The 26,326-nt window shown below is 32.3% G+C and overlaps 1 protein-coding gene across 1 annotated transcript in view; it reads left to right on the top strand.

Annotated features, from left to right (window-relative positions):
- Positions 1 to 26,084, top strand: part of LOC127726335 (inner nuclear membrane protein Man1-like) — a 44,742-nt gene extending 18,658 nt beyond the window's left edge. The window contains exons 8-14 of the mRNA XM_052233687.1: positions 8,534 to 8,636; positions 14,888 to 15,008; positions 17,079 to 17,115; positions 18,718 to 18,808; positions 20,105 to 20,210; positions 21,065 to 21,143; positions 22,483 to 26,084. Of these exons, the coding sequence (XP_052089647.1) occupies positions 8,534 to 8,636; positions 14,888 to 15,008; positions 17,079 to 17,115; positions 18,718 to 18,808; positions 20,105 to 20,210; positions 21,065 to 21,143; positions 22,483 to 22,634 (689 nt within the window). The 3' untranslated portion in view covers positions 22,635 to 26,084. The remainder of the gene's footprint in view (positions 1 to 8,533; positions 8,637 to 14,887; positions 15,009 to 17,078; positions 17,116 to 18,717; positions 18,809 to 20,104; positions 20,211 to 21,064; positions 21,144 to 22,482) is intronic.
- Positions 26,085 to 26,326: the final 242 nt, after the last annotated feature.

The following is a 26,326-nucleotide window of genomic DNA, read 5'->3' as shown; positions in this document are numbered from 1 at the left end:
TATTGAGGTCAAAAGGGTCCAAAATTAAACTTTGTTTGATTTCATCAAAAATTGAATTCTTGGGGTTCTTTGATATGCCAAATCTAACCGTGTTTTTAGATTTTTAATTTTGGATCCCATTTTTAAATTGGTCTACATTAAGGTCCAAAGGGTCCAAAATTAAACTTAGTTTGATTTTAACAAAAATTGAATTCTTGGGGTTCTTTGATATGCTGAATCTAAACATGTGTTTAGATCTTTATACGACCGCAAAAAAATTTTTGTGGTCGTATATTGGTATGACGTTGGCGTCGTCGTCGTCGTCGTCGTCGTCGTCGTCGTCCGGCGTCGTCCGAAGACACATTGGTTTTCGCACTCTAACTTTAGTTTAAGTGAATGGATCTTTATGAAATTTTACCACAAGGTTCAATACCACAAAAGGAAGGTTGGGATTGATTTTGGGGGTTATGGTAATAACAGTAAAGGAATAAGGGGCCAAAAAGGGGCCAAAAATAAGCATTTTTGTAACTTCCAGACATAACTTGTGTGTTAGTGTATGGATCTCTCTGACATTGTACCACAAGGTTCCATATCACTAAAGGAATGCTGGGATTGATTTTGGGGGTAATTGCCTCCAAATTTTAGGAATTAGGGGCCAAAAAAGGGGCAAAAAACAAGCATTTTTCTAGTTTCATGACAATAACTTGTGTGTAAGTGTATGGATCTTTCTGAAATTGTACTACAAGGTTCCATATCACAAAGGGAAAGCTGGGTTTGAGTTTGGGGGTAATTGCCCTAAACGTTTAGGAATTGGGGGCCAAAAAGGGGCCAAAAAACACATTTTTTTCTAGTTTCCAGACAATAGCTTGTGTTCAAGTGTATGGATCTCTCTGAAATTGTACTGCAAGGTACCATACCACAAAGGGAAGGCTGGGATTGAGTTTGGGGGTGATGAATCATAATGGGGGTTCAAAAAATTTTGTGGGGGGATTTATTTTTTTTTTCTTTTTTTCTTTTTTTCCTTTTTTGTTTCTTTTAAAATTTTCCATTTTAAGTTGGTTATTTCTGATTTATATTTAAAATCAAATAATAATGATATGGTAGGAGATACACACCAAACAGGATGTGTAAATTATTATATAATAAGTATTGTGCAATAGCAAGAAATTTTCAATTGCACAGTATTGCACAATAGCAAGAAATCTTCAATTGCACAGTATTGCGCAATAGCAAGAAATCTTCAATTGCACAGTATTGCACAATAGCAAGAAATATCCAATAGCACAATATTGCGCAATAGCAAGAAATTGTCAATTGTACAGTATTGCGCAATAGCAAGAAATATTTAATAGCACAGGATTGTGCAAAAGAAGATACTTCCTATAAATTGCTTATTTCTTGACCAATTTCAATGGGGTTTTATTCTTGATTTCATGGGGTTCTTTAATATGCTGAATCTAACCGTGTATTTAGTTTTTGGATTTTGGGCCCCGTTTTTAAATTGGTCCACATTGAGGTCCAAAGGGTCCAAAATTAAACTTTGTTTGATTTCATCAAAAATTGAATTATTGGGGCTCTTTGATATGCCGAATCTAACTGTGTATTTAGATTCTTAAATTTTGGTTCCGTTTTCAAATTGGTCTACATTAAGGTCCAAAGGGTCCAAAATTAAACTTAGTTTGGTTTTAACAAAAATTGAATTCTTAGGGTTCTTTGATATGCTGAATCTAAACATGTAATTAGATTTTTGATTATGGGCCCAGTTTTCAAGTTGGTCCAAATCGGGGTCCAAAATTAAACTTTGTTTGATTTCAACAAAAATTGAATATATGGGGTTCTTTGATATGCTGAATCTAACCATGTATTTAGATTTTTGATTTTTGGGCCCCGTTATCAACTTTGTCCACATTGAGGTCAAAAGGGTCCAAAATTAAACTTTGTTTGATTTCATCAAAAATTGAATTATTGGGGTTCTTTGATATGCCGAATCTAACCGTGTATTTAGATTCTTAATTTTTGGTTCCGTTTTCAAATTGGTCTACATTAAGGTCCAAAGGGTCCAAAATTAAACTTAGTTTGATTTTAACAAAAATTGAATTCTTAGGGTTCTTTGATATGCTGAATCTAAACATGTATTTAGATTTTTGATTATGGGCCCAGTTTTCAAGTTGGTCCAAATCGGGGTCCAAAATTAAACTTTGTTTGATTTCAACAAAAATTGAATATATGGGGTTCTTTGATATGCTGAATCTAACCATGTATTTAGATTTTTGATTTTTGGGCCCCGTTATCAACTTTGTCCACATTGAGGTCAAAAGGGTCCAAAATTAAACTTTGTTTGATTTCATCAAAAATTGAATTATTGGGGTTCTTTGATATGCCGAATCTAACCGTGTATTTAGATTCTTAATTTTTGGTTCCGTTTTCAAATTGGTCTACATTAAGGTCCAAAGGGTCCAAAATTAAACTTAGTTTGATTTTAACAAAAATTGAATTCTTAGGGTTCTTTGATATGCTGAATCTAAACATGTATTTAGATTTTTGATTATGGGCCCAGTTTTCAAGTTGGTCCAAATCGGGGTCCAAAATTAAACTTTGTTTGATTTCAACAAAAATTGAATATATGGGGTTCTTTGATATGCTGAATCTAACCATGTATTTAGATTTTTGGGCCCCGTTATCAACTTTGTCCACATTGAGGTCAAAAGGGTCCAAAATTAAACTTTGTTAGATTTCATCAAAAATTGAATTCTTGGGGTTCTTTGATATACTGAATCTAACCATGTATTTAGATTTTGGATATTGGACCATAATAGGTGAATGTCCAATTTAAAATTTTTAAGTTCTTAGACCACATTCAATCTGTGTTAGAAACCTATGCTGTGTCAAATATTTAATCACAATCCAAATCCAAAGCTGTATCAAGCTTGAATGTTGTGTCCATACTTCCCCCAACTGTTCAGGGTTCGACCTCTGCGGTCGTATCAAGCTGCGCCCTGCGGAGCATTTTATTGTTTATGGGACCAGTTTTCAAGTTTGTCCAAGGTGGGGTCCAAAATTAAACTTTGTTTGATTTCAACAAAAATTGAATATATGGGGTTCTTTGATATGCTGAATCTAACCATGTATTTTGATTTTGGAAATTGGACCATAATAGGTAAATTAAAAAAATTGAAGTTCTTAGACCACATTCTTTCTGCGTCAGAAACTTATGCTGTGTCAAATATTTATTCACAATCCAAATTCAGAGCTGTATCAAGCTTGAATGTTGTGTCCATACTTGCCCTAACTGTTCAGGGTTCGACCTCTGCGGTCGTATCAAGCTGCACCCAGCGAAGCATTTTATTTTTATTTATAAATGTTCTATATGCAACAACCCAATTATCATGTACCAGATTATGAAAAATAGAAGGATATATACATGTGCCACATTTATACTGATAAATAAATGAACCACTTTTAAATTTCTTTCACACTGACGGGATACAATTATATCCTACCTTATTGTCCCGACAATGTTGTAGTTACATATAATAAAGATCTCATAATAAAAATAATTCATGATGGGTTGCACATTTCTCCCAAAACTTGGAATTGAATGAATTTACTGAGAAACATAAAATTGAAGGTTAACAAATTTAGTATGCTTATTTTAAATGAAGTACAAAATAATACATACATGTACAATAAACTGTTAAAAGAAATATAAAGAAATTAAGGATGACAAAATAAATGTACAAGGAAGGACCCACCTTTCACCTTTTTATTAATACATTTAATGAATGAACACACTTTCTTTAAACATGTTCAAGTGATTGTTTTTCATTACCAATCAGAGAGTTCTTTGACATAATACTTGGTTTTCTATGTAAATCTATGTAAATATTTTCATCACCTACATCGCCGGAGTTACAAACATGTGTAAAGTACATTTCCTTCCATTGTGGCCAGTGTTTTGCTATCTCCATTCTTCTTTAAAGAAAGCATGGTTACCTGCTCCGAATTAACTTAGAATTCGGGATTTTTTTTCAAAATCAAGTAAACCTTGGACTATTATACTAAAATATTACACTAAAATATATTATGTCCCAGAGTAAACTGAATATGAAGAAAAAAATCACACTATCCAAAGTCAAATCCATAAAATCCAAAAACTTCCCTGTTTTTAAAAGCCATGTAAATTTAAGTTGTCATTTGTGATTCTATTTTCATATTTCTATGTAGTTCATATTAATAAAAAAAGGTTTAGTATACGCGAGATTAGTTTAATGGTCGAGGAGGAGGGTGTGATATACTTACTATAGAATATGAATATTGAACACAAAACCTTATTTACCGTAAAATCGTGCAATATGTATATCATGTAATTTCGTTAATTATGTGTGTAGTTAATTACAGTCTCGAGTCATTTCATTCATATTTCCTAATTTGGTCTCATTGCAAACACATGATGATGTAACTTAACAGATAGAAAAGGTGCACGGGGTTAGTCCAGAACTACTTGACAGGATACAGTTGGATTCAATATATCATTTCGCCGTGAAAACTGTTAAGAGTCTTTGTTAAAAAAAAAATCAAATTTAGAACAAAAGGACCTTTTTAGAACTTTTGCACACAATTATGATATAAATAAATTTCACATGCACATGTATATAATTTAGAACGCCTTGAGATAATCAAGTACACAATCATGTACGTGATCATTCAACTTTCGATCGTTTATAGGACGCATGTTTTGTTTTTTTAGCAGGTGTGCTTGGGCGGGGCTTAACTGAGTTTATTTGAGGTCAAAGGTTTGAATTGACCAATGACAACACTCGTTCCTTAACAAGTTGATGTAATGAAGTTTGTTTGACTGATTATGTCCCACGGCCTTTCGCTAAGCTTGGTCGCAGTTAAGTGTAAATGATCTGTAAGACACAATCTACAATAAAGACAAATGGAGGAAATAGTTGGACGACTCCTTATTTGAGTTATCTCCCTTTAATGATTTTTATACGACCGCAAAAAAATTTTGTGGTCGTATATTGGTATGACGTTGGCGTCGTCGTCCGAATACATATTGGTTTTCGCACTCTAACTTTAGTTTAAGTGAATGGATCTTTTTGAAATTTGACCATAAGGTTAAATACCACAAAAGGAAGGTTGGGATTGATTTTGGGGGTTATGGTACCAACAGTTAAGGAATTAGGGGCCAAAAAGGGGCCAAAAATGAGCATTTTCTAGTTTCCAGACAATAACTGTGGAACGGTGTATGGATCTCTCTGAAATTATACTACAAGTTTCCATACCACAAAGGGATGGTTAGGATTTGCTTTGGGGGGTTATGGCTCAAACCGTTTAGGAATTAGGGGCAAAAAAGGGGGAAAAACAAGGTTGTCCTGGTTAATGGACAAATACTTTAGTACAAAACATAATTTAAAGCAGTGTAAGGGAGATAAATCAAATACATCATTGAAATTATCTCCCTTACACTGCTTTTAAATTATGTATAAAGTAATGGTTAATGAACAATAAAGATAATCTAAAACAGTGTAAGGGAGGTAATCCAAATACAACGTTTTGGTTACTTCCCTTACACTGCTTTTAAATTATGTTTAAAGAAATGCATATTTATAAAGGAAGACCAGTAAAAATATCTGCAAATGTTTTCATCTTTTTTTTTTACAAAAAAATCCATATGAAAGATTTGACACTATATTTTTATTAATTCTATTATAAAATAGATTAAGTTGGCACTATGGTAAATTTAAATGGGTAATTATGGTTGCCAACTCCATTGGAAATTTGAATTGAGATTATGACCATATCTTGAGGGAAAGAATTTTTTTGGGGGAAAAAGGGGGGGGGGGGGATAAAAAGAAATTGTGGGGGGCCAATTTTTTCTCATTTCAGATTTCAGAAATTAAAAAGAATTATTCTTCAAATATTATTTTTTTTTCAAATTTCAAATATTGAAAAATTTCAAGAAGTAATCTTTAATTGCACAGTATGGCGCATTAGATTTGTAAAATCTTTGATCACATTTATTTATTTGTTATGCCGAATCTAACAGTGTATTTAGATTTTTAATTTTGGGTCCAGTTTTCAAATTGGTCTACATTAATGTCCAAAGGGTCCAAAATTAAACTTTGTTTGATTTTAGCAAAAATTGAATATATGAGGTTCTTTGATATGCTGAATCTAAACATGTATTTAGATTTTTGATTTTTGGCCCAGTTTTCAAGTTGGTCCAAATTGGGGTCCAAAATTAAACTTTGTTTGATTTCAACAAAAATTGAATATATGGGGTTCTTTGATATGCTGAATCTAACCATGTATTTAGATTTTATATTGTGGACCACGTTATCTAATTGGTTCATATTGAGGTCAAAAGGGTCCAAAATTAAACTTTGTTTGATTCCATCTCAAATTGAATTATTGGGGTTCTTTGATATTCCAAATCTAACCGTGTATTTAGGTTTTTAATTTTGGGTCCTGTTTTTTAAATTGGTCTACATTGAGGTCCAAAGGGTCCAAAATTAAACTTAGTTTGATTTTGACAAAAATTGATTTCTTGGGGTTCTTTGATTTGCTGAATCTAAACATGTGTTTAGATTTTTGATTATGGGCCCAGTTTTTAAGTTGGTCCAAGATAGGGTCCAGTATTTAAACTTTGTTTGGTTTCAACAAAAATTGAATATATGGGGTTCTTTGATATGCTGAATCTAAACATGTATTTAGATTTTTGATTATGGGCCCAGTTTTCAAGTTGGTCCAAATTGGGGTCCAAAATTAAACTTTGTTTGATTTCAACAAAAATTGAATATATGAGGTTCTTTGATATGCTGAATCTAACCATGTATTTAGATTTTTTATTTGTAGGCCCCGCTATCAAATTGGTTCATATTGAGGTCAAAAGGGTCCAAAATTAAACTTTGTTTGATTTCATCGAAAATTGAATTATTGGGGTTCTTTGATATGCCAAATCTAACCGTGTTTTTAGATTTTTAATTTGGGTCCCGTTTTTTAAATTGGTCTTCATTGAGGTCCAAAGGGTCCAAAATTAAACTTAGTTTGATTTTAACAAAAATTGAATTCTTGGGGTTCTTTGATATGCTGAATCTAAACATGTGTTTAGATTTTTGATTATGGGCCCAGTTTTCAAGTTGGTCCAAGTTGGGGTCCAAAATTAAACTTTGTTTGATTTTAACAAAAATTGAATATATGGGGTTCTTTGATATGCTGAATCTAACCATGTATTTTGATTTTGGACATTGGACCATAATAGGTAAATTAAAAAAATTCAAGTTCTTAGACCACATTCTTTCTGTGTCAGAAACCTATGCTGTGTCAAATATTTAATAACAATCCAAATTCAGAGCTGTATCAAGCTTGAATGTTGTGTCCATACTTGCCCCAACTGTTCAGGGTTCGACCTCTGCGGTCGTATCAAGCTGCGCCCCAGCGAAGCATTTTATTATCATTTTTTTTGCGTCTTGACTGATATGATAAAAATTCTAATAGAGAAATAGACATTCAAATCACAAAAATGATCAGCAAGGCAAGATCTACTAACAAGTCAAATTTTGCTGATATAGTTAGTAAACTTGTCACTCTTTATAGGAGTGATTGCCGTTAAATAATTTGTGTCTTGAGCAAAAACTTAAAAAGATAGAGAGAAACTAAACAGACTAAATGATCAGCAATACAAGATCAACAACACTTAGATTTTTGTCATGAATTCTATTCTTGTCTACAATGTTAAAGAGTGTCCTTTGTTGAATATGCACATAGACCACGGTGAGCGACACAGGCTCTAGTTTGTAATTTTGATAGTAAAATGCAAATGTTGAAATTAAAATAGCAATAGATTTACCGTGTATAAAATGCAAAATATTAAGTCAATGAACCTGATTATTATTGTTTGCATGGGAGGTAATTTTTGCCACTAGATTTTCCATTCATCGTTTTAAAAGTTATAAATTGATTTTTAAGTTTGATAGAGGTGTTCATGGATTGAATAACATTGTTGCCTCATCAAAATGTGCAAGGGGTCCTTTCTGACATTAATTATCTAGTTGCTTTAGTCAATATTTCCAAAATCAACTTCAATATGATATTTGCTTATTTTCTTGTATACCTGTATGTATATAATCACAAATATTTCAATAAAACTCTTACTAAGAGACCATGAGGGATATTAAGGCTTATGTTGTGGAAAATTATGTTTTTACATTAGGCTACAACAGTAAGTTAATTCTGTAGATCCATCCATTCTTCTGTAGCATACCAAGTTAAAATTATGGTTTAAGGTAGTTAATCATGGAGTTATGGTCCTTGATATTTATTACGCATGTTCATCTGTTCATTGTATAAACTTTTTAAGATATATTGCCAAATTAAAGTTTTTCCCAAATTCCTGGTTGACTTAACATGGAAATGTGATATTGTGAGTGAAGCATGATGTCCTATGGAAACATCTTGTTTCCTATAGTAAAAAGCCATGAATTAATCATTAACATGTATGGTATTTCACATATAATCATATGTTATTTAATATTATATTTTCTAGACGTCATTAAAGACAACTTTGAAGCAAGTGAAGCAGAAAGTAATGTACCATCATTTATGGCTATTCAACATGTACGAGATCAACTACTACCTATATCAAAAAGGTAATCAAGTTTGTTAGTTGAAGGAAAATAACTTGCCTATATCAAAAAAGTAAACAAGTTTGTTAATTGAAGGAAAGTTAATAACTTACCTATATCAAAAAGATAAACAAGTTTTTTAATTGAAGGAAAGTTAATTACTTACCTGTTTCAAAAAGGTAAACAAGTTTGTTAATTGAAGAAAAGTTAATAACTTACCTATATCAAAAAGGAAAACCAGAGATGCCAACCACCCCGATTTTGGCGGATTTCCCCCGATTATTCAACCGAAATGATTTACTGATATGGATCGCTATGCTAAACTCTGATTTTTTTAAAATCCGGAAAGCGTTCGTCTGATTTTGACCAGTATAAAAGAATGGCTGCTCCGGCTAAAAAGAGAAAAATTGAACACAATCAGCGATTCAAAGAGGAACACAAGCTTCTATACCCGTGTTTCCAGACCTCCATTAGGGGGGAAACCTTTGCCTACTGTAATATTACAATGCAAAAGTGCTGCTTATAACATGTTGAACTAATTTTGCAATGATCAAATTATTGTATGAATCAACTTTTCTATGTTGTTTGTTAACATACATAACATACATGTACATACATATGCAGCTATCTTATAAAGTGCATTTTCTCTTAAACCAGAATTGATTTTTATAAAGGATGAGCATCATTAAACTATGAGTTTGTGAGTTTTAAATTATGGTTTTACATTGTATTTGTAAAGGTGTTAGAAGGGGTTTTACATTTTTCACTGTAACTGGTATGCAGGGTATTATAGCAGTGGTCTCCCAAAAAAAATCTTGTAGCATCCTGGAAAACTGAAATTTTGATTAAGCATCTAATTTCCAGATGTCTTTTACTACATCTCACTCAATAATGACTTGTGTGTATATTTGGATACTTGATCAAAGCAACCTCAAGCCCCTAAGGTAGAGTATACATATACTATTGCTTATGGGGCTTGAAGTTGCTATGATTGAGTATCCAAATGTACACACAAGTCATTATTGAGATGCAGTGAATGACATCAAACTTGCAGGAGAGACCTTTTTCACACTGAGTAATATTTCATGTTGATCAAGATAAATTTGAATATAAAAACACTCTATTTAAAAGTGGAAATTATATGCCAGGAGAGGCCTAGAATGCAGGATTTTGCTTCATTAACCCCTAGAGCTTCTGGGGCCCTTGAGCATGCCCCAGACCCCTGGCCGTAAGGTGTGAAAGAAGCTTCGCGACTTTATTACTCCTAATTGACATACAATGGGGTTGGCATCTCTGGGTAAACAAGTTTGTTAATTGAAGGAAAGTTAATTACTTACCTGTTTCAAAAAGGTAAACAAGCTTGTTTATTGAAGAAAAGTTGATAACTTACCCATATCAAAAAAGTAAACAAGTTTGTTAATTGAAAGAAAGTTGATAACTTACCTATATCAAAAAGGTAAACAAGTTTGTTAATTGATGAAAAGTTAATTACAATTTCTTAGCATTGTATCAAATGAAATTACAAGATGTTGAAGCTATATATGTACCTTAGCAGATGTGAAAAAAAAATATATACCTTTTGTCATAGTTGATGGAATCATGAAATATGTCAAGCAGTATTACAGGAGAAATAAAAACAATAACACCAAACAGGTCACCAAAACCAATAGAAAATACCTATGTATTGCACTGCTATCTCTAGAAAATGAAATCATTTACAAATCAGACCATTACAGATGATAGTCATTTTCATTTATGTGATATATTAGTATGCCCTCAAAGGCAGAAATTCCACCAACCTGTTCCAAAAAAGAAATCAGAACAGGTAATGTTTCTACCTGTATTTAATTCTCAATTTCCTGATGTGTCTGTGAAACATCATTGCACAAAGATGTTCAAAAAGTTTGCCTTCTTAAGGAATGTTCCAACAGGGTGCTCAAAAAGTTTTATAGAAGTTGTCTGTCCAGATGACCTATTGACTTCCTGTGATGTAACCATAAATAAATATGAGACATTTCAGTAATAATTATTAACATTGTTTATACTCCATTGAAAAACAGACTCACACATTTATTGAGACAAAAATAAGTTATTTTGTTTTGAAAGGGGTAAAGCTCATGTCATATTTAGGGGCCAAGACCAGGGCTCACGCTACCATGCGACTGAGGCGACAAAGTCGCTTTCCCGGCTGTCACTTTGCTTTGCCCGACCGTCAAAAGCGAAATCTAGTCGCCCAGTTGTTTACAATACTTGCTTTCAGTCGCTTTCGTCATCAGCAATATTCAATTGTTACCAAGTCGATGAAACAGCAATTTTTCATTTAAAAGTAAAGAAATTCAAAGACTTAAACGATTTATTTTCTTCAGAAAAGAGGTTAAAGCATTGATTTTAAAGTTGGTTGCATGTTATTTCATAAAAACAAATCAAATCATTCTAAATTTCGGCAAAATAAGTTTGTTACTTCATTAGAACGTGATGAAATTTGCCTGAAGTAAATTTGTTATCAATGTATTGCATTAAAAACGTCATATTCCTTTCCAAATAGCGTGTCAAACATCGTTTATTTTTGTAAATTTTTCTTCTTCCCCCATTGAAATATTTGTAAACTACTGATTGGTACCGGACCAGCTATGACCGAAATCTGGACGAATAAATGGCACAACTGACAGAGGAATATTGATCCCAAAAGGAAAAAATTACGCATTCCACGCGCATAAACATACTTTTGGTTAGATCTACTTTATTAATGTAACTATATATTTCCATGTATATGCATTGTTTCAATTCATAAATTAAAATTGCTCATCTCTGGGACTATTATACTATGTCCAAGCTTGACTGTGTTAATTTATATAACTTTTTAATGAGAAACACTGAATTTCATAAACATGATACATTTTAAATTGAATTTGAGTTGATATAACAACTTTCTTTTCCTTTTTGATATGAAAAAAATCTTTTTTTATTATTGCTAGATATTTAACTGTTTTTTTCTGACAAGAGGACTTATATGATTGTGCAATCAGATATGATAAAATTAAACAACTTTGAATATTAACTGTTACTTTTATTGTATTCCCAGGTACAAATTGAACAAAATAAAAAAATAAGATACATATGGCCCTTTGTATTATAGTAAAAACCGATCATTGTAGTGCCGCGAGCAAAAGAGCACTTCTCTTTCAAATCTCACCACTTCTCCCTCTCAGTTTCTAAAAGAGAAGTCACTTCTCTCTATGATTTTGAAGTAGTGTGAGCCCTGCAAGACACACCATGGGAGCACACATGAAGTTAAAAAAATAGAAGTAAAAATTGAATAAAAAAAGATATGTTTCACAATTATAATTTATAAAATACAATCACATTTATTTTTCTAAAAAATTACCAAAAGTTGACATTGCTGTTAAGGCAGTAAAGGGAAAATAAATAAGAAAATAAAGATTTTTAAGCCGTGCCCCAAGGGAGGGGGCATTAAGTTTTACCCATGACTGTCTGTTTGTCCGTACGTCCCAAAATTAGTTTCTTTTCTCTAACTTGAGTTTGCCTCAACCAAATGTTATGAAACTTATACACAGTGCTTATTACCACCAAACACAAACCAAGTTTCGAATTTGGGTTGGGTCACTTTAGCCGTTCTTGAGTTATGTCCCTTTGTAAATTGAAAAATTGCAGAATTCACCGTATATTTACCAACGGGCATCTTTGTCCCATGGACACATTCTTTATTGTCGAGCCTGCGACTTTTGTCGCAGAAAGCTCGACATAGGGATAGTGATCCGGCGGCGGTGGCGGCGGCGGCATCGTTAGCTAACTTCTTAAAAGCTTTATATTTTAGAAGGTGGAAGGTCTGGATGCTTCATACTTTGTATATGGATGCCTCATGTTACGAAGTTTCCGTCAGTCACATGTCCAATGTCCTTGACCTCATTTTCATGGTTCAGTGACTACTTGAAAAAAAAGTTAAGATTTTTTGTAATGTTAGATTCTCTCTTATTATAAGTAATAGGATAACTATATTTGGTATGTGCGTACCTTGCAAGGTCCTCATGCCCGTCAGACAGTTTTCACTTGACCTCGACCTCATTTCATGGATCAGTGAACAAGGTTAAGTTTTGGTGGTCAAGTCCATATCTCAGATACTATAAGCAATAGGTCTAGTATATTCGGTGTATGGAAGGACTGTAAGGTGTACATGTCCAACTGGCAGGTGTCATCTGACCTTGACCTCATTTTCATGGTTCAGTGGTTATAGTTAAGTTTTTGTGTTTTAGTCTGTTTTTCTTATACTGTATGCCATAGGTCTACTATATTAGGTGTATGGAATGATTGTAAGGTGTACATGTCTAGTGGGCAGGTGTCATCTGACCTTGACCTCATTTTCATGGTTCAGTGGTCAAAGTTAAGTTTTTGAGTTTTGGTCTTTTTTTCTAATACTATATGCAATAGTTCAACTATATTTGGTATGTGCGTACCTTGCAAGGTTCTCATGCTCGTCAGACAGTTTTCACTTGACCTCGACCTCATTTCATGGATCAGTGAACAAGGTTAAGTTTTGGTGGTCAAGTCCATATCTCAGATACTATAAGCAATAGGTCTAGTATATTCGGTGTATGGAAGGACTGTAAGGTGTACATGTCCAACTGGCAGGTGTCATCTGACCTTGACCTCATTTTCATGGTTCAGTGGTTATAGTTAAGTTTTTTTAGTTTTGGTCTTTTTTTCTAATACTATATGCAATAGTTCAACTATATTTGGTGCATGGAAATATTTTATGATCTATTTGTCAGTCACGCAGGTTTTATTTGACCTTGACCTCATTTTCAAGGTTCATTGCTCAGTGTTAAGTTTTTGTGTTTTGGTCTGTTTTTCTTAAACTATAAGCAATAGGTCAACTATATTTGTTGTATGGAAGAATTGTTAGCTGTACATGCCTGCCCAGCATGGTTCATCTGACCTTGACCTCATTTTCATGGTTCATTGGTCAATGTTTAGTTTTACTTGGTTAATGTTAAGTTTATGTGACAGTTGTAATAAGCTTTATATTTAGGACTATCAACATAATATCAATGATTAGTAAAGAAGGCGAGACATTTCAGCGTGTGCACTCTTGTTTTTAAATACTTCACCAAAATGTAGATTTTTTGTGGGGTATTTTTTATGCCCCACCTAGGGGTATTATGTTTTTCGGTCTGTGTATCGGTTTGTGGTCGTTCGTCCGTTTGTTCGTTCGTATCGTCCAACCGTTCGTCAGTCTGTCTCGCTTCAGGTTAAAGTTTTCCAGGTTAAAGTTTTTGGTCAAGGTAGTTTTTGATGAAGTTGAAGTCCAATCAACTTGAAACTTAGTACACATGTTCCCTATGATATGATCTTTCTAATTTTAATGCCAAATTAGAGTTTTGACCCCAATTTCATGGTCCACTGAACATAGAAAATGATAGTGGGAGTTGATGATGGAAGTTTTTAACGACCTTGACTGGCTATACAGCCCTCGCACGATCGGCTGATAGTGTGAGTGGGGACACATTCTTGTTTAAAATGTACTAGCCTTAATAGGACACTGTACTATATCAAGATACAGGCTGTTTAGAAGTCTTCAGAATTTTACTTGAAAAAGCTCTATGATTTAATAAGAAGAAAAGTTAAGAATAGAAGTTTGATACAGTGTTAACAGACAGCTTTCATAAAGTGCTTAAAAAGAAACAATGGTGTTACCATACTTGTTTTCATGCTACATGATAAGATTTTCGGACATTTTTATGCCCCCGTCACAGCGGAGGAGGCATTAAGTGTTACCCTTGTCCGTCGGTACGTGCTTATTACCACAAAACTCAGATCAAATTTCGAATTTGGGTGGGGTCACTTTTACCGTTCTTCAGTTATGCCCCTTTACAAATGGAAAAAAATCACTGAATTTTTCATTTCCATTCTCTAACTTAAGTTTGCCTCAACCAAATTTTATGAAACTTATAAACAATGTTTATTACCACAAAACTCAGATGAAGTTTGAATTTGAGTGGCGTCACTTTTACCGCTCTTGAGTTATGTAAAAAGTAAAATAACAAAAATACCGAACTCCAAGGAAAATTCAAATCGGAAAGTCCCTTATCAAATGGCAAAATTAAAAGCTCAAACACATCAAACGAATGTCCCATTATAACATTATATGCAAGCGGGGCATCATCTGTGTCCCATGGACACATTCTCCATTTATTTTTGTTTGAGTGCTTGATTCATTTTCTGAAATTAGCAGATCATTATACTTTTTATTGTTTTAGAAAGAAGCTCCTGCCTATATGGGAAAAAGCTGTAAAATTCATTGAAGCTAATGAGTCCAGGATCCGAGTTGAATCCCAGTCCATACAAGGAGAAGAATTTCTGGTCTGGAAATGGCTTCCAGTAAGATATTTTACTGATAAATTTTGATGAGAAATTTGATATTTCCATTGTATATGTGGAACTTGTTGTTTTGAGACAGTCTGCTTTTGAATACCATTGCTCATCCTTCCATATCTTATAAGTTGTATGATAAATTCAGTTTGATTGAGTTGATCTAATACAAATCTTAACATTATGACTCACTGATGCCATTCCAGAGTTGATAAAAGTATTATGAATGAACTGAGGATGTAGGATATAGGTTTATGAGATAGCAACCCTATGACACGAAAATGATAATTAAAAATCAACAAATGGTGTTCAAAAATAGACAAGTTTCCATCTTAAGCATTTCTTGTAGATGATGTACATAAGACAAGTTTCCATCTTAAGCATTTCTTGTAGATGATGTACATATAAAAATAAGGAGATATGGTATGATTGCCAATAAGACAACTGTCCACAAGAGACCAAATGACTTAGAAGTTAACAACGATAGGCCTTCAACAATGAGCAAAACCCCCACTGCAAAGTAAGCTATAAAAGGCCCAGAAATGACAAATGTAAAACAGTTAGACGAGAAATCTAACGGCCTGGTTTATATACAAAAAGATAGTTTGTTGATTCCCTGTACTGAAGTCATCAACAGCAGTGGTCTCGTTAGCCCAAAATAGAAGGGCGCTGCGCCCTGGGTGCCCTAATCCGCGCCCTTCTGCCCTGACGCCTTTTCCCAAAAAACCCTTGTGCCGTTTTGGCAATGTACTGGTAAAATTGCTTTTTGTCTCATCGATTTCTAATCACAAAGTTAAATTACATATATTACACCTGGTGATTGCCCCCAGGTTAATCATGTCATTAAATTCAATTACAGTTGATTAGACTTCAAAGGTGTTAATAACTAGGTAATTTAATTAAGACAATGTACCTAGTCAAATTGAATATAAATTGATGAATGTGTCGGCGAGTGTTTTAAGCTTGGGTCGGCATTTTCGATCTCCAAGTCCCAATGGAAGAGTGTAAAAATGAAGACTTTCATGACTTTAGTATAGAATTTAAGTCATCAAAATACAACTATGCCTTCACAGAAACACCGATCATCTCAACTTCATCGTAAACGTGTTGGAAATTAATTTTGGAGTTACTTCCCCTGTTTTAGCTTATTACAAATTTGTGCTAAAATATTATCTATCTTTGAAAATAGGAATAAAGTACTAATTAAATACAAAATTATATAAGAATGTTACCTTAAAGATCAAAACTGTCTTAGAACATACCAAAAAAAATATATTGCAATTCATTTTTGATAATCATACTTTTATCAATCCATGTTCTATCTAGACATTGTCAATTTAGATTATAATTATATCTGGTGAAAGTTGTTAAGCAGTAATCCTACAAAAATCGAGTTAGGACTAGCTAAACTATCATGACAAGTTAATTGGATGAAGTTATACTAAATAATTCATTGACAGGAATAATGAAAAAAGTTGAGAGGGCCAAACTCTAGCTGAAAATTTTAAATGAGACAACTCTAAAACATGAGATGTTTAGTTTATGCTGGGTTTTTTTTGGAGGGGGGGTTATAGTTATAGTTATTTTGACTCTTTTGGTTAATAGTGATGTGATGTATGAACGTGTATTGCCATGTATTATGAACATGTAGTATGAATGACTTTTCTAATGCAAATTTTATAGAATAAATAATCAAAACAACAACTTATTATCTTTATTGTCAACATATACAGTAAAAAAACAATGTGAACTCGTGATACACACAGAAACATAGACAAAAAAAATGAGCAGTGCCTTTTCCTATCATAAAAAAGTGCCCTGCCCTCCAATGGCACCCGGCCCCTTTCAATTTCTAGCTGGAGCACTGAACAGTGAACATTTATACTGTTATTAACTTCAAGAACATTTTCACAGTCATATGGCACTAGAAACTTAATCTTGATAAGAATGAATTTTTGATGGGACAATTAAAAGGTTGGTGTCATATAACTTGAAATAAAGTCTACAACATGAAGTCACCATGAGCACCAAAACTGATTTGACATTAAGTTACTGAAATGTTACCTTCTTTAATTTTAGACAATATCTAATGGTGGCAAAGTTTGGCAGGGACAAGGTATGTAATAGAATTTTTAATTTTGAAATTAAACATTTATTGGGTGCAACATTGAATTGAATTTTATTCTTTGAGAAATCTGTTTTACTTTCATATGTTGGTACTGTCATTAGTTAAGAAAGTGAACATCTCATATCTTGATACATAAAAGAACATGATGAATTTTTTAACCAGTTATTGAGTTTTTGGTTTGTCACAGCTTGGGATCAAACTTATAGTTAGAGGCCAGCACGTAACCACAAAACCACAATATCAGTCCTTTAAAATTGAAGAGACTTAAATCCTTAAGAGAAGCATATGAATTTGTTACTGTAAATTCAGAAATTATTGCGTGCATTTATTATTGCAATCTTTTTCTCGCCTTGACGGATCAAAAAGCGAGACATAGGTATGCTGTTTCCGGCGTCAGCGGTGGCGTCAACAATGTATTAGTTTGTGATAAGGTCTAGTTCATGGTGAACCACTAGTGGTAGGTCAGTGATATTTGGTATGCAGTTGTATTAGCATTGGCACATCTCATTACCATGGAGATTATTTGGCCCTGTCCCCTCATACATTGACTTTGAAACTTTGCTTAGTTTACATGTATTAGTTTGTGATTAGGTCAGTTTATGGGGAACCACTAGTGGTAGGTCAATGATATTTGGTATGCAGTTGTATAAGCATTGGCATATCTCATTTCCATGGAGATTATTTGCCCCCCCCCCCCCCCCCCCCCCCTCATTCATGGTCTATTGACTTTGAAACATTTGCTTAGTTTTCATGTATTAGTTTGTGATTAGGTCAGTTTAAGGGGAACTGTTAGTGGTAGGTCAATGATAATTGGTATGCAGTTGTATAAGCATTAGCACATCTCATTTCCATGGAGAATATTTGGTCCTTACCCCTCAGTCATGGTCTATTGACTGAAACTTTTGCTTAGTGTACATGTATTAGTTTGTGATTAGGTCAATTTAAGATGAACCACTAATGTTAAGTCAATGATATTCGGGCATTTCCAAGTTTCATTTCCATGGAGATTATATAACCCCACCCCCTAATTATGGTTCATTGACTTTGAAACTTTTGCATAGTTTACAAGTTAATGTTTGTGTTTAGGTTTGTTTAAAGGGAAGGACTTATGAAAAGTCAATGGTATTTGGTTTGCAGTTGTATTAGCATTGGCACATCTCATTTCCATGGAGATTGTTTAGCCCTGTACCTTCAGTCATGGTTCATTGACTTTGAATATTTTCATAACTTATATGTTAAAGTATTGCTATTTTAATTTCAACATTTGCATTATCAAAATAACGAATAGGCGAGACATATCTCTGTATTAACAGTTTATTTGAAAATGCAAGAATAATTATTGTGATTTCAGGAAAATCTGCATACTAATATATGTATCAGATATTAGAATTCGAGTTCTTATTATTGCGATACTCACCCAGTCGCATTATTCAAAATAATAAAAACCATGCAATAATTTCTGAATCGACAGTATATAGAATTGATAAATATGAACAGAAAAAGATTAAAGTAAAAATAAATTCAATTATACTTGAAAGCTCATTAAAAAGTACAGTGTTAAATAATGTATGTACTACTTACTTTTTACAGCCTTCGGAGAGAACAATATGTCACCATCAACTAGTCTACATTATGGCCCTACTCCATGTCTGAAGATTAGGAACATGTTTGATGCAGATATGTAAGTGAATTCCTACTCTTATGTCAGGATTCATTTACTGATTTGTTCTGTTCATATGACAGGATATCATTGTATTTTTAATGTTATTACCTGTAAAAGTGTTTAAATATAACAATTAATAGTTTAACTTGTTTAATTTAGCATTAAATCATTTTGCATTTCATTGTTTTTATGCCCCCGCCGTAGTGGAGGGAGCATTAAGTTTTACCCTCGTCCGTCTGTACATGTCCCAAAAGTGGTTTCCGTTCTCTAACTTTAGTTTGCCTCAACCAAATATTATGAAACTTATACACAATGCTTATTACCACAAAACACAGATCAAGTTTGAATTTTGGTGGTGTCACTTATACCGTTCTAGAGTAATGCCCCTTTATAAATGGAAAAATTGCAAAATTTTTATTTTCTTCTAAATATCAAGTAATTTTAAAATTGGAGTTATCTTCTTTTGTCCATGATTATAGTTGAATCATCTACAATCAATGCTTTATACAATGCAATGTTTAATTTTGACTTCCACTGATAAAACACAGATCAAGTAGAATTTGGGTAGTGTCACTTTAACCATTATTGAGTTGTGCCCCTTTATAAATCGAAAGATTGCAAAAATTTTTAGTTTCCATTCTGTATTATTATTATTGTAATGGGATAGAATTTCTTAAAAATATTAGTTCTGAGCTTGATCACTACTGTCAGGTATGAAGAACACAGGTGATTAGAGATCATTAGCCAATAACTCCCGGAGGCATTAATATGGTTATTAGAAGGGTCCTCAGGATTATCATACTATACTGGAGTGGCAGTTTTATTACTGGAAAAGAATTTCAAAACAAAATTAAATGAAAAATGGTGATTAAGAAACCTGATCTCAATGAAATGATTGAAATTATTGCTTTTAAAAAAATAAAAGTTGACCTAAACCCAATCTACCATTCCGTACAATGACCTTTCAGTTTAGGTCATGACTGGCAAATATGGCCGTTTCCGAACCCTTTGATTCAAGATACATACGCCTTTCCAACTTGACTGTTCTAATGCAATGGTTATAAATATCATCTCTCAGCTGTGTTTATACTTGGGCAACATTATTTAGGCTAGAATATAATGAATGTTTTAAGATAGTTCACATTGAAAATTATTATTGCCATAGTTATCTGAAAAAAATTGTTCTGTTTAAATGACATCTGCCTTACAATTTATATTTGATAGTTCTATTAATAGCATATGGGACATTAGTCAATAGTGATTTTGTCAAGAAATAAAAATGTAAATACTTTATGAAATGAATTAATTTCTCAGGGAAATAGAGGAAGACTGGGAACAGAACGTGAAAGATGCCATTCTAGAGAAATGTAGAGGAATAACTGGTATATTACACATACATGTAGATGATACTTCTAAAGAGGTACATATTATTTGATATGGATTGTATTTAGTATTAGTAATATGAAAAATACTCTGGCTGCAGGCCATACAAAAATCTTATGAATGACACGAGTGAAAAGCACATGGTGTACAACGAAAGTAAAATTTTACACACATTAAGAATGTAATTACTTTGTACTGTATTCATTATTGCTAATGAAAACATATTTTCAAGATAAGTTTATTCATACTACAACAATGAGAACATTTGAAATCAATGATTGCAATGAATTTATAAAAGACGAAGATGAACTTAAGAAATTAAAGAGTTGATATCATTTCAGGCATAAAATATTTTTGATTAACTAGATTGAGACATGGTATCTTCATATATGTAAAATCTCATATGATACAGAAAGTATAAAATACAGGTGGTTATGGAAAAGCCATACATAATTTAAGACGAAAGTAAAACAAATCCTCAGATCAAAAGTTTTACAGAAGGTAAATAAGTAAAAAAAAGGGTACCAAGAGAGCGATCAAAAGGCATCAGTGGAAGGAAGACAGATTACTTCAAGAAAAATACAAAAAGTGAAACATCATTCTTCAAAACACAATTCAGAAAACTTTGAGCAATACAAACCTTACCAAAAACAGGGAGTGAACTCAGGTGGTTTTGAAGGATAGGCAGTTCTTGCTTCACTTCTGTTACCCATCATTTTGATTATGATAGTTAAAAATCCATTAATAAGATACATTTGAGTCATACACCTGAAAATGATTTTTATTTGTAAAGTGATATTATCCCCTTTACCCAGAACCAAAGCTTTTAAAGGTGGTGTTGATGAATTTGAAGATTAGAGTCATTATATTGGAGTGTTGTTTCAATTGTAGGGCTGTGTGTACATGAAATGTGGAAGCTGTGAAGTGGCTTACAAAGTCTACAAATCTTTACATGGATGGTGGTTTGATGGTAAGTTTCCGAGGAAGTGTCTTTTCTTACTGAAGAGACCGAACAGAATACTTGTTGCTTCCTACTTTTAGGTAAAATAGACAGCTATACTTCTGTGTGAGCAGTGATGACAGCTTTATATCAGAGTTTCAGAACAAAACTGTCCATATTTTGTAGGTATTTACCAGTTTGTCTGAAATTTACATTTGGTATATACATCTTACATTTATTAAATCTATTATATCTTCATGGTTAACTTACTCAGAAAAAGGATTCCAAGACAAGCTGTCTATAGTTTAGAGATGATTAAAAAAAAGCCTCTTGTAATTGCAACATCTGCAATAACCAAACATGACTTGTAGCATAACTTTGGTGTTAATATTAAATTTATGAAAGATGATTCTTCAAACCAACCTTTAAAGCCAGTGTTTGTAGTAAAGGAGGAAGTATGATTAGAGCCATTGTTTCCCCCTGAAATTGCAAAAATAATAAACTTATTTAACAAATGGACACTTTAGTGCATAAAGGTCACTTGTGATGTCACTATGATGACATAAGTGGTCAAAATTTACATATTTGACCTTAAAATGGTTATTCAACTGGTAGTTTTTGAGAAAAAAAAATAAGAAAAACACTTTTACCTTATAAGATATTCTACACACATTAACTTCTTTGTAAAAAAACATTTTGTAGCAAACTATCTTTTTTGGTAAAGCTTTTATCTAAAAATTGATTTCAAGATTTCAAATAGGGGCTCATTTTGGAGTTTTTTGTTGTTTTGCATTAAATGTAAGAAGTTTGAAGCCTGTGTGCCAATATGTGAAACAAAATTCATTACTAACTTGACATCTACCAGACTTGTGTTTGATGAACTCCTGAAGGATGTTTTTTGGAAGATTTATAATACTTTTTTGATTTTCAAATTCAAGAGCCCAAAAAGTGACCTTATCATACCTCATCCTTTTACAACGGTTAACTGTTGTGTTTTCCCTAACCCAGAAGCAATTTTCCTTTATACACAAAAATGGTATCTGTACAAATTGTAACAAAAATGTCTTGAGCATACCAATATATAATATTCTTTTGATGTCACCATGTCAATGATTTTACATTCACGCTATGTTACTGAGGAAATTGTGATTGTCATGCAGCTTTTCAATTACTCCCACCTTTCAAGGTCAGGTTTTGCTAAAACACTTAACGTTACCATAAACCTGAATGATAATTTTGCTCCAAATGAAGAATTTTCTGATAATTCGGCAGACATTTACTCAAGTATCTTGTATAACTAAGAGAGTGATATCTACATGTATTATTAACAAAACATATTTTTAAATTGTATCTACTTTATAATTGACAGGTCGTTTAGTAACAGTTAAATATCTGCGGCTAGAGCTTTATCATAGTAGATTTCCAGATTCAATTCGTGTCACCAAATCCTTGAAGCCTTCCAACAATAAAATGTCATCTTTGTCCCAGCCATACCATCGATCGACACTGGAAATGACGTAATGGCACCCTATAGTTAGATAACAGATCTCATTGTACATGGACTTCAGTGCCTTGTATAATTTTATTTATGTTGATTATTGCACATGATGTGAAGATATTTCCAAGACTGTTCTGGGTGAAGATGAACATTTAGTGACAGAATGAATCGTGGATTGAATATTGCAAGATTTTGTAGATTTTTTTCATAGGGCAGTGTTGACTTGAATATCATGTAAAGATGTATTTTATTTGTTTGTTTAATTAATGTACTCAGTCATGAAAGTGTAGGTTATTTCAGCAAATTTTGCTTTGTATTATCCATTTCAAGAAAACTTTCTGTTAATATATTCATTTTTTTTTTTGCGAGAAAACTAGTAAGATCTTTATGGACCTTTGACTTTTGTCTAGGAATATATGATAATGTTTGGTAAATGAAAAAATGGTCCCAGTAAAGGACAAGCCAATCACAATTTCGAAATTTCATTAGATTTTTAGACTACTACTGGTTTTATTTCCTTTAAATGATCCAAAACTTCCTGGATTGGGTTTAAGTTAACAGTAGGGGTGGGTAGTTTGTTAACTAATAAGTTACTGTAGTTTAGAGATCTTTTAACTTTGACCTTTTATGGTCAGGATTCATTAGAAAACATGTAGCTATTATTGCCTTTGTAGTGTAGTACAATGTAATTCAATACTCCTTAACCAGCAATTTCAATAGAAGTGCAACTTTTAATTTCGTTAATCTACTCAACTTAGGATTTTGCATATGAGATCGGGATCAGAAAGTGTTTTGCTTTGATCCATTTGAAAACAAAAGTTCTTCACAATACAAACAATATTTGTAAGAGAATAACCCTACACAATTATGTGCCATTTTTCTCAGGTAATTGTAATATCATGTTTTAATCACATAACAACTGTTCCATTAAGTTCAAAATATTTTTTAGTATACAAACACTTTTTGTGAGGCTTTTACATAGAATTGTGAGGTATGATATAGGTCTTTTTCTAGCTGAGGACTTCAGTGTTGATTTCAAAGAGAACTTTTGAAGATCAGTTACTAATTTTTATGCTGTTAGTTATAACTCCATACTCATCATGTGCTTATACAACTCTTATATACAATAGGGGTATATATGATTTTTGTGTAATTTTGTTACACTATTGGCAATTTTGCTATGTAATATGCCTGAACATATTCTATTTTATGTATTTTGTGGAATCCTACCACATAGTCAAGCTTCAGTAGTTTGAACTAATCAATAGATCAGATGTCAGTGTAACCTTGAAATCTGACTCTGCTCAGAACTCTAACAGTCAATTACAATTTGTATGAATTCACTTTGTGTGAAGTATAAGATATTCCTGTGAATTTTCATTCAATAAAACCTGACTTTTGCAGATTAGAAAATGCCCAATTCTGTTATTAACTTCTCAATTAAATTTTATGCTTAGTGGGATATCTAGTCTTAGGTATATCTTGTTAGTTTTATGTGTCACATGACCTCTTTTCATATTTCATGCTCCATAACTTTGTGTAGTGGGCAATGTGAAGAAGAATTTAGACTTGCTGCAACTGTAACTAGGTATTGACACCAAGGCCTTCTTTCATGTCTTAAGTGTGTATTTAACAATGTACATACAATTCCTAAAGAAAAACGTGAATAATACCTGTATTTTGTTTCATGCTATCAAATTTTTCTGTTTATTGCATTAAATTCAGTGACACAAAGGTTATGCAATTAAGAGGAATCCATTTTGTATTAAAATAATCTTTGATGACTTATAAAAAGCAACAAAATATATGCTGTTGTGTTATTTAAAAAAAGAGGAAGGCAATAAATTCATAAGCTTAATCTGTTGATTTTGTTTTATTTTGATAAAACTTCTAAATATGCATATAAATAAATTATGAAAATGTAAATTTAATAACGTTGAAGTTTGATTTTACCATGTTTTGTAGAAATTCAACAAAATTGTTTGTAGAAGAAATTCTGTATTTTCTTCTGTTTAGTTCGAATGCAATATTTTAATCTACAGCCACTGACTCAATGAAATCCCTGTACAATTCATTGTTATGCTTTAAGTATGAAGGAAATAATATAAATGGTGAAAAATATAACTAAGATACATGTAAGCTATAATCATAGCACATTGATTTGCTAAATCATACAATATTATTCTCTTCTAAAAAGATTAATAATTAATTTTATTTTTGTCTTGATTTTCTGCACAAATTTGAAATGAAATAATTGCAATAAATATGAACTGTATACATCTAATATTACTACAGACAGTTGTTAATATTATTTGCTTTATAAGAGTTATTGTTTTATTCCAAGCAAGTTTTTTACAATAGAGATGATAAGTTGGGGGAAATAGTGTCAAGAAATACAATGTTCTTAAACACATATAAATACTCAAGGACTCGGATCAATTGCCTAGCTTGCCATTGACTAGCATTTAATGAGTAATGTAAGCTAAACTGTACCATGCATACTTCTGCCATTTATTTCATCAGTTATGCATGCGGACTAGTGCTAAAAAGACCGTTATCTTTTATTCAAGGATTCAGTCCACAAAAAGAATTGATGAATCTTGGTATTAAAGTTCTCTTTACTTATTCAGCACAAGCTAATCTTGGTCACCATGTATGGTCGTTCTTAGTACTAAATGAAATTCTAAGTACATCTTTTAGATATATGTAAAACCAATTTGGGTCAAATTCTTCAAACAGTGTTAAACATGATTTTAGTAGTTTTCTTTCATAATTTTAACTTATTTTAAATGTAAATGAATGTATTTAAAACTGATTATTAAGTTTTTTACTAAAAACAAATACATACTTTGCTACAAGTTGTATTAATAATAATAACAATATCTAGAGAAAAAAAAAATTGCCATCTGATTTTTATTTGGTTGTAAAGGTGAAATTTTTTGTTAACAGTCACATTTTCCATTGATTATTTGTTTGTTCTGTAATGCATTTGCATTTTTAATTCATTTTCATTTTGTATTGAAGAATTTTTCGAAAATCAGTAATAAAATCAACCATCCCTCTTCTGATAGAAGCTTATACATGCAGTATGGTAATTTCAGGGTTGCTGATGATAATAATCATCAAAACCTTTTGGTAAAAATAACCCTTTGTATACATTTAAAAGGAATTTGACTTCAAGTATATGTTCTCCTGTTTTTTCCTCTTCAGATAACCAAATTTATATAAGTTTAGTAGGAGTAAACAATTATTCAGCTTTGTTATACATGAGGTACAATAATACATGACTACTGTCATTTACTACATAGACTTATATATATATATATATATATATATGATAAGCACTAGTACATATTCTTTTCCAGACATCAATCCTATTTTTAACTTAGTTAGAAGTAGGAACTTGCACTTGATTTGTAAATACATTGAAATGACTATATTGATGATTCATATTAAATCTTACTAATCTGTTATATTATTTGTTCATCTTTTATATTGCAATGCTTGGTTATAAATATAATTGATGGATTGATTTTGGAATTATAATTCCAAGAAACAATATAATAACCATATTGAGGATCTATTGAGTTCAAGAAAAAATGCTTAAATGTACCAAGTCTTTGATTTCTGTTTGATAATCTGACATAAAAGCCACAATGGTTGTTTTAATCAGATGTGGTAAAATAAACCAAGAGTACAAAATTTCACCTGATAA

Source organism: Mytilus californianus, unplaced genomic scaffold (assembly GCF_021869535.1).
Source record: "Mytilus californianus isolate M0D057914Y unplaced genomic scaffold, xbMytCali1.0.p SCAF_1, whole genome shotgun sequence".
Classification (NCBI taxonomy): Eukaryota; Metazoa; Mollusca; class Bivalvia; order Mytilida; family Mytilidae; genus Mytilus; species Mytilus californianus.
The sequence above is the reverse complement of the archived record's forward strand: the minus strand, read 5'-3'. Positions and strand labels throughout refer to the sequence as shown.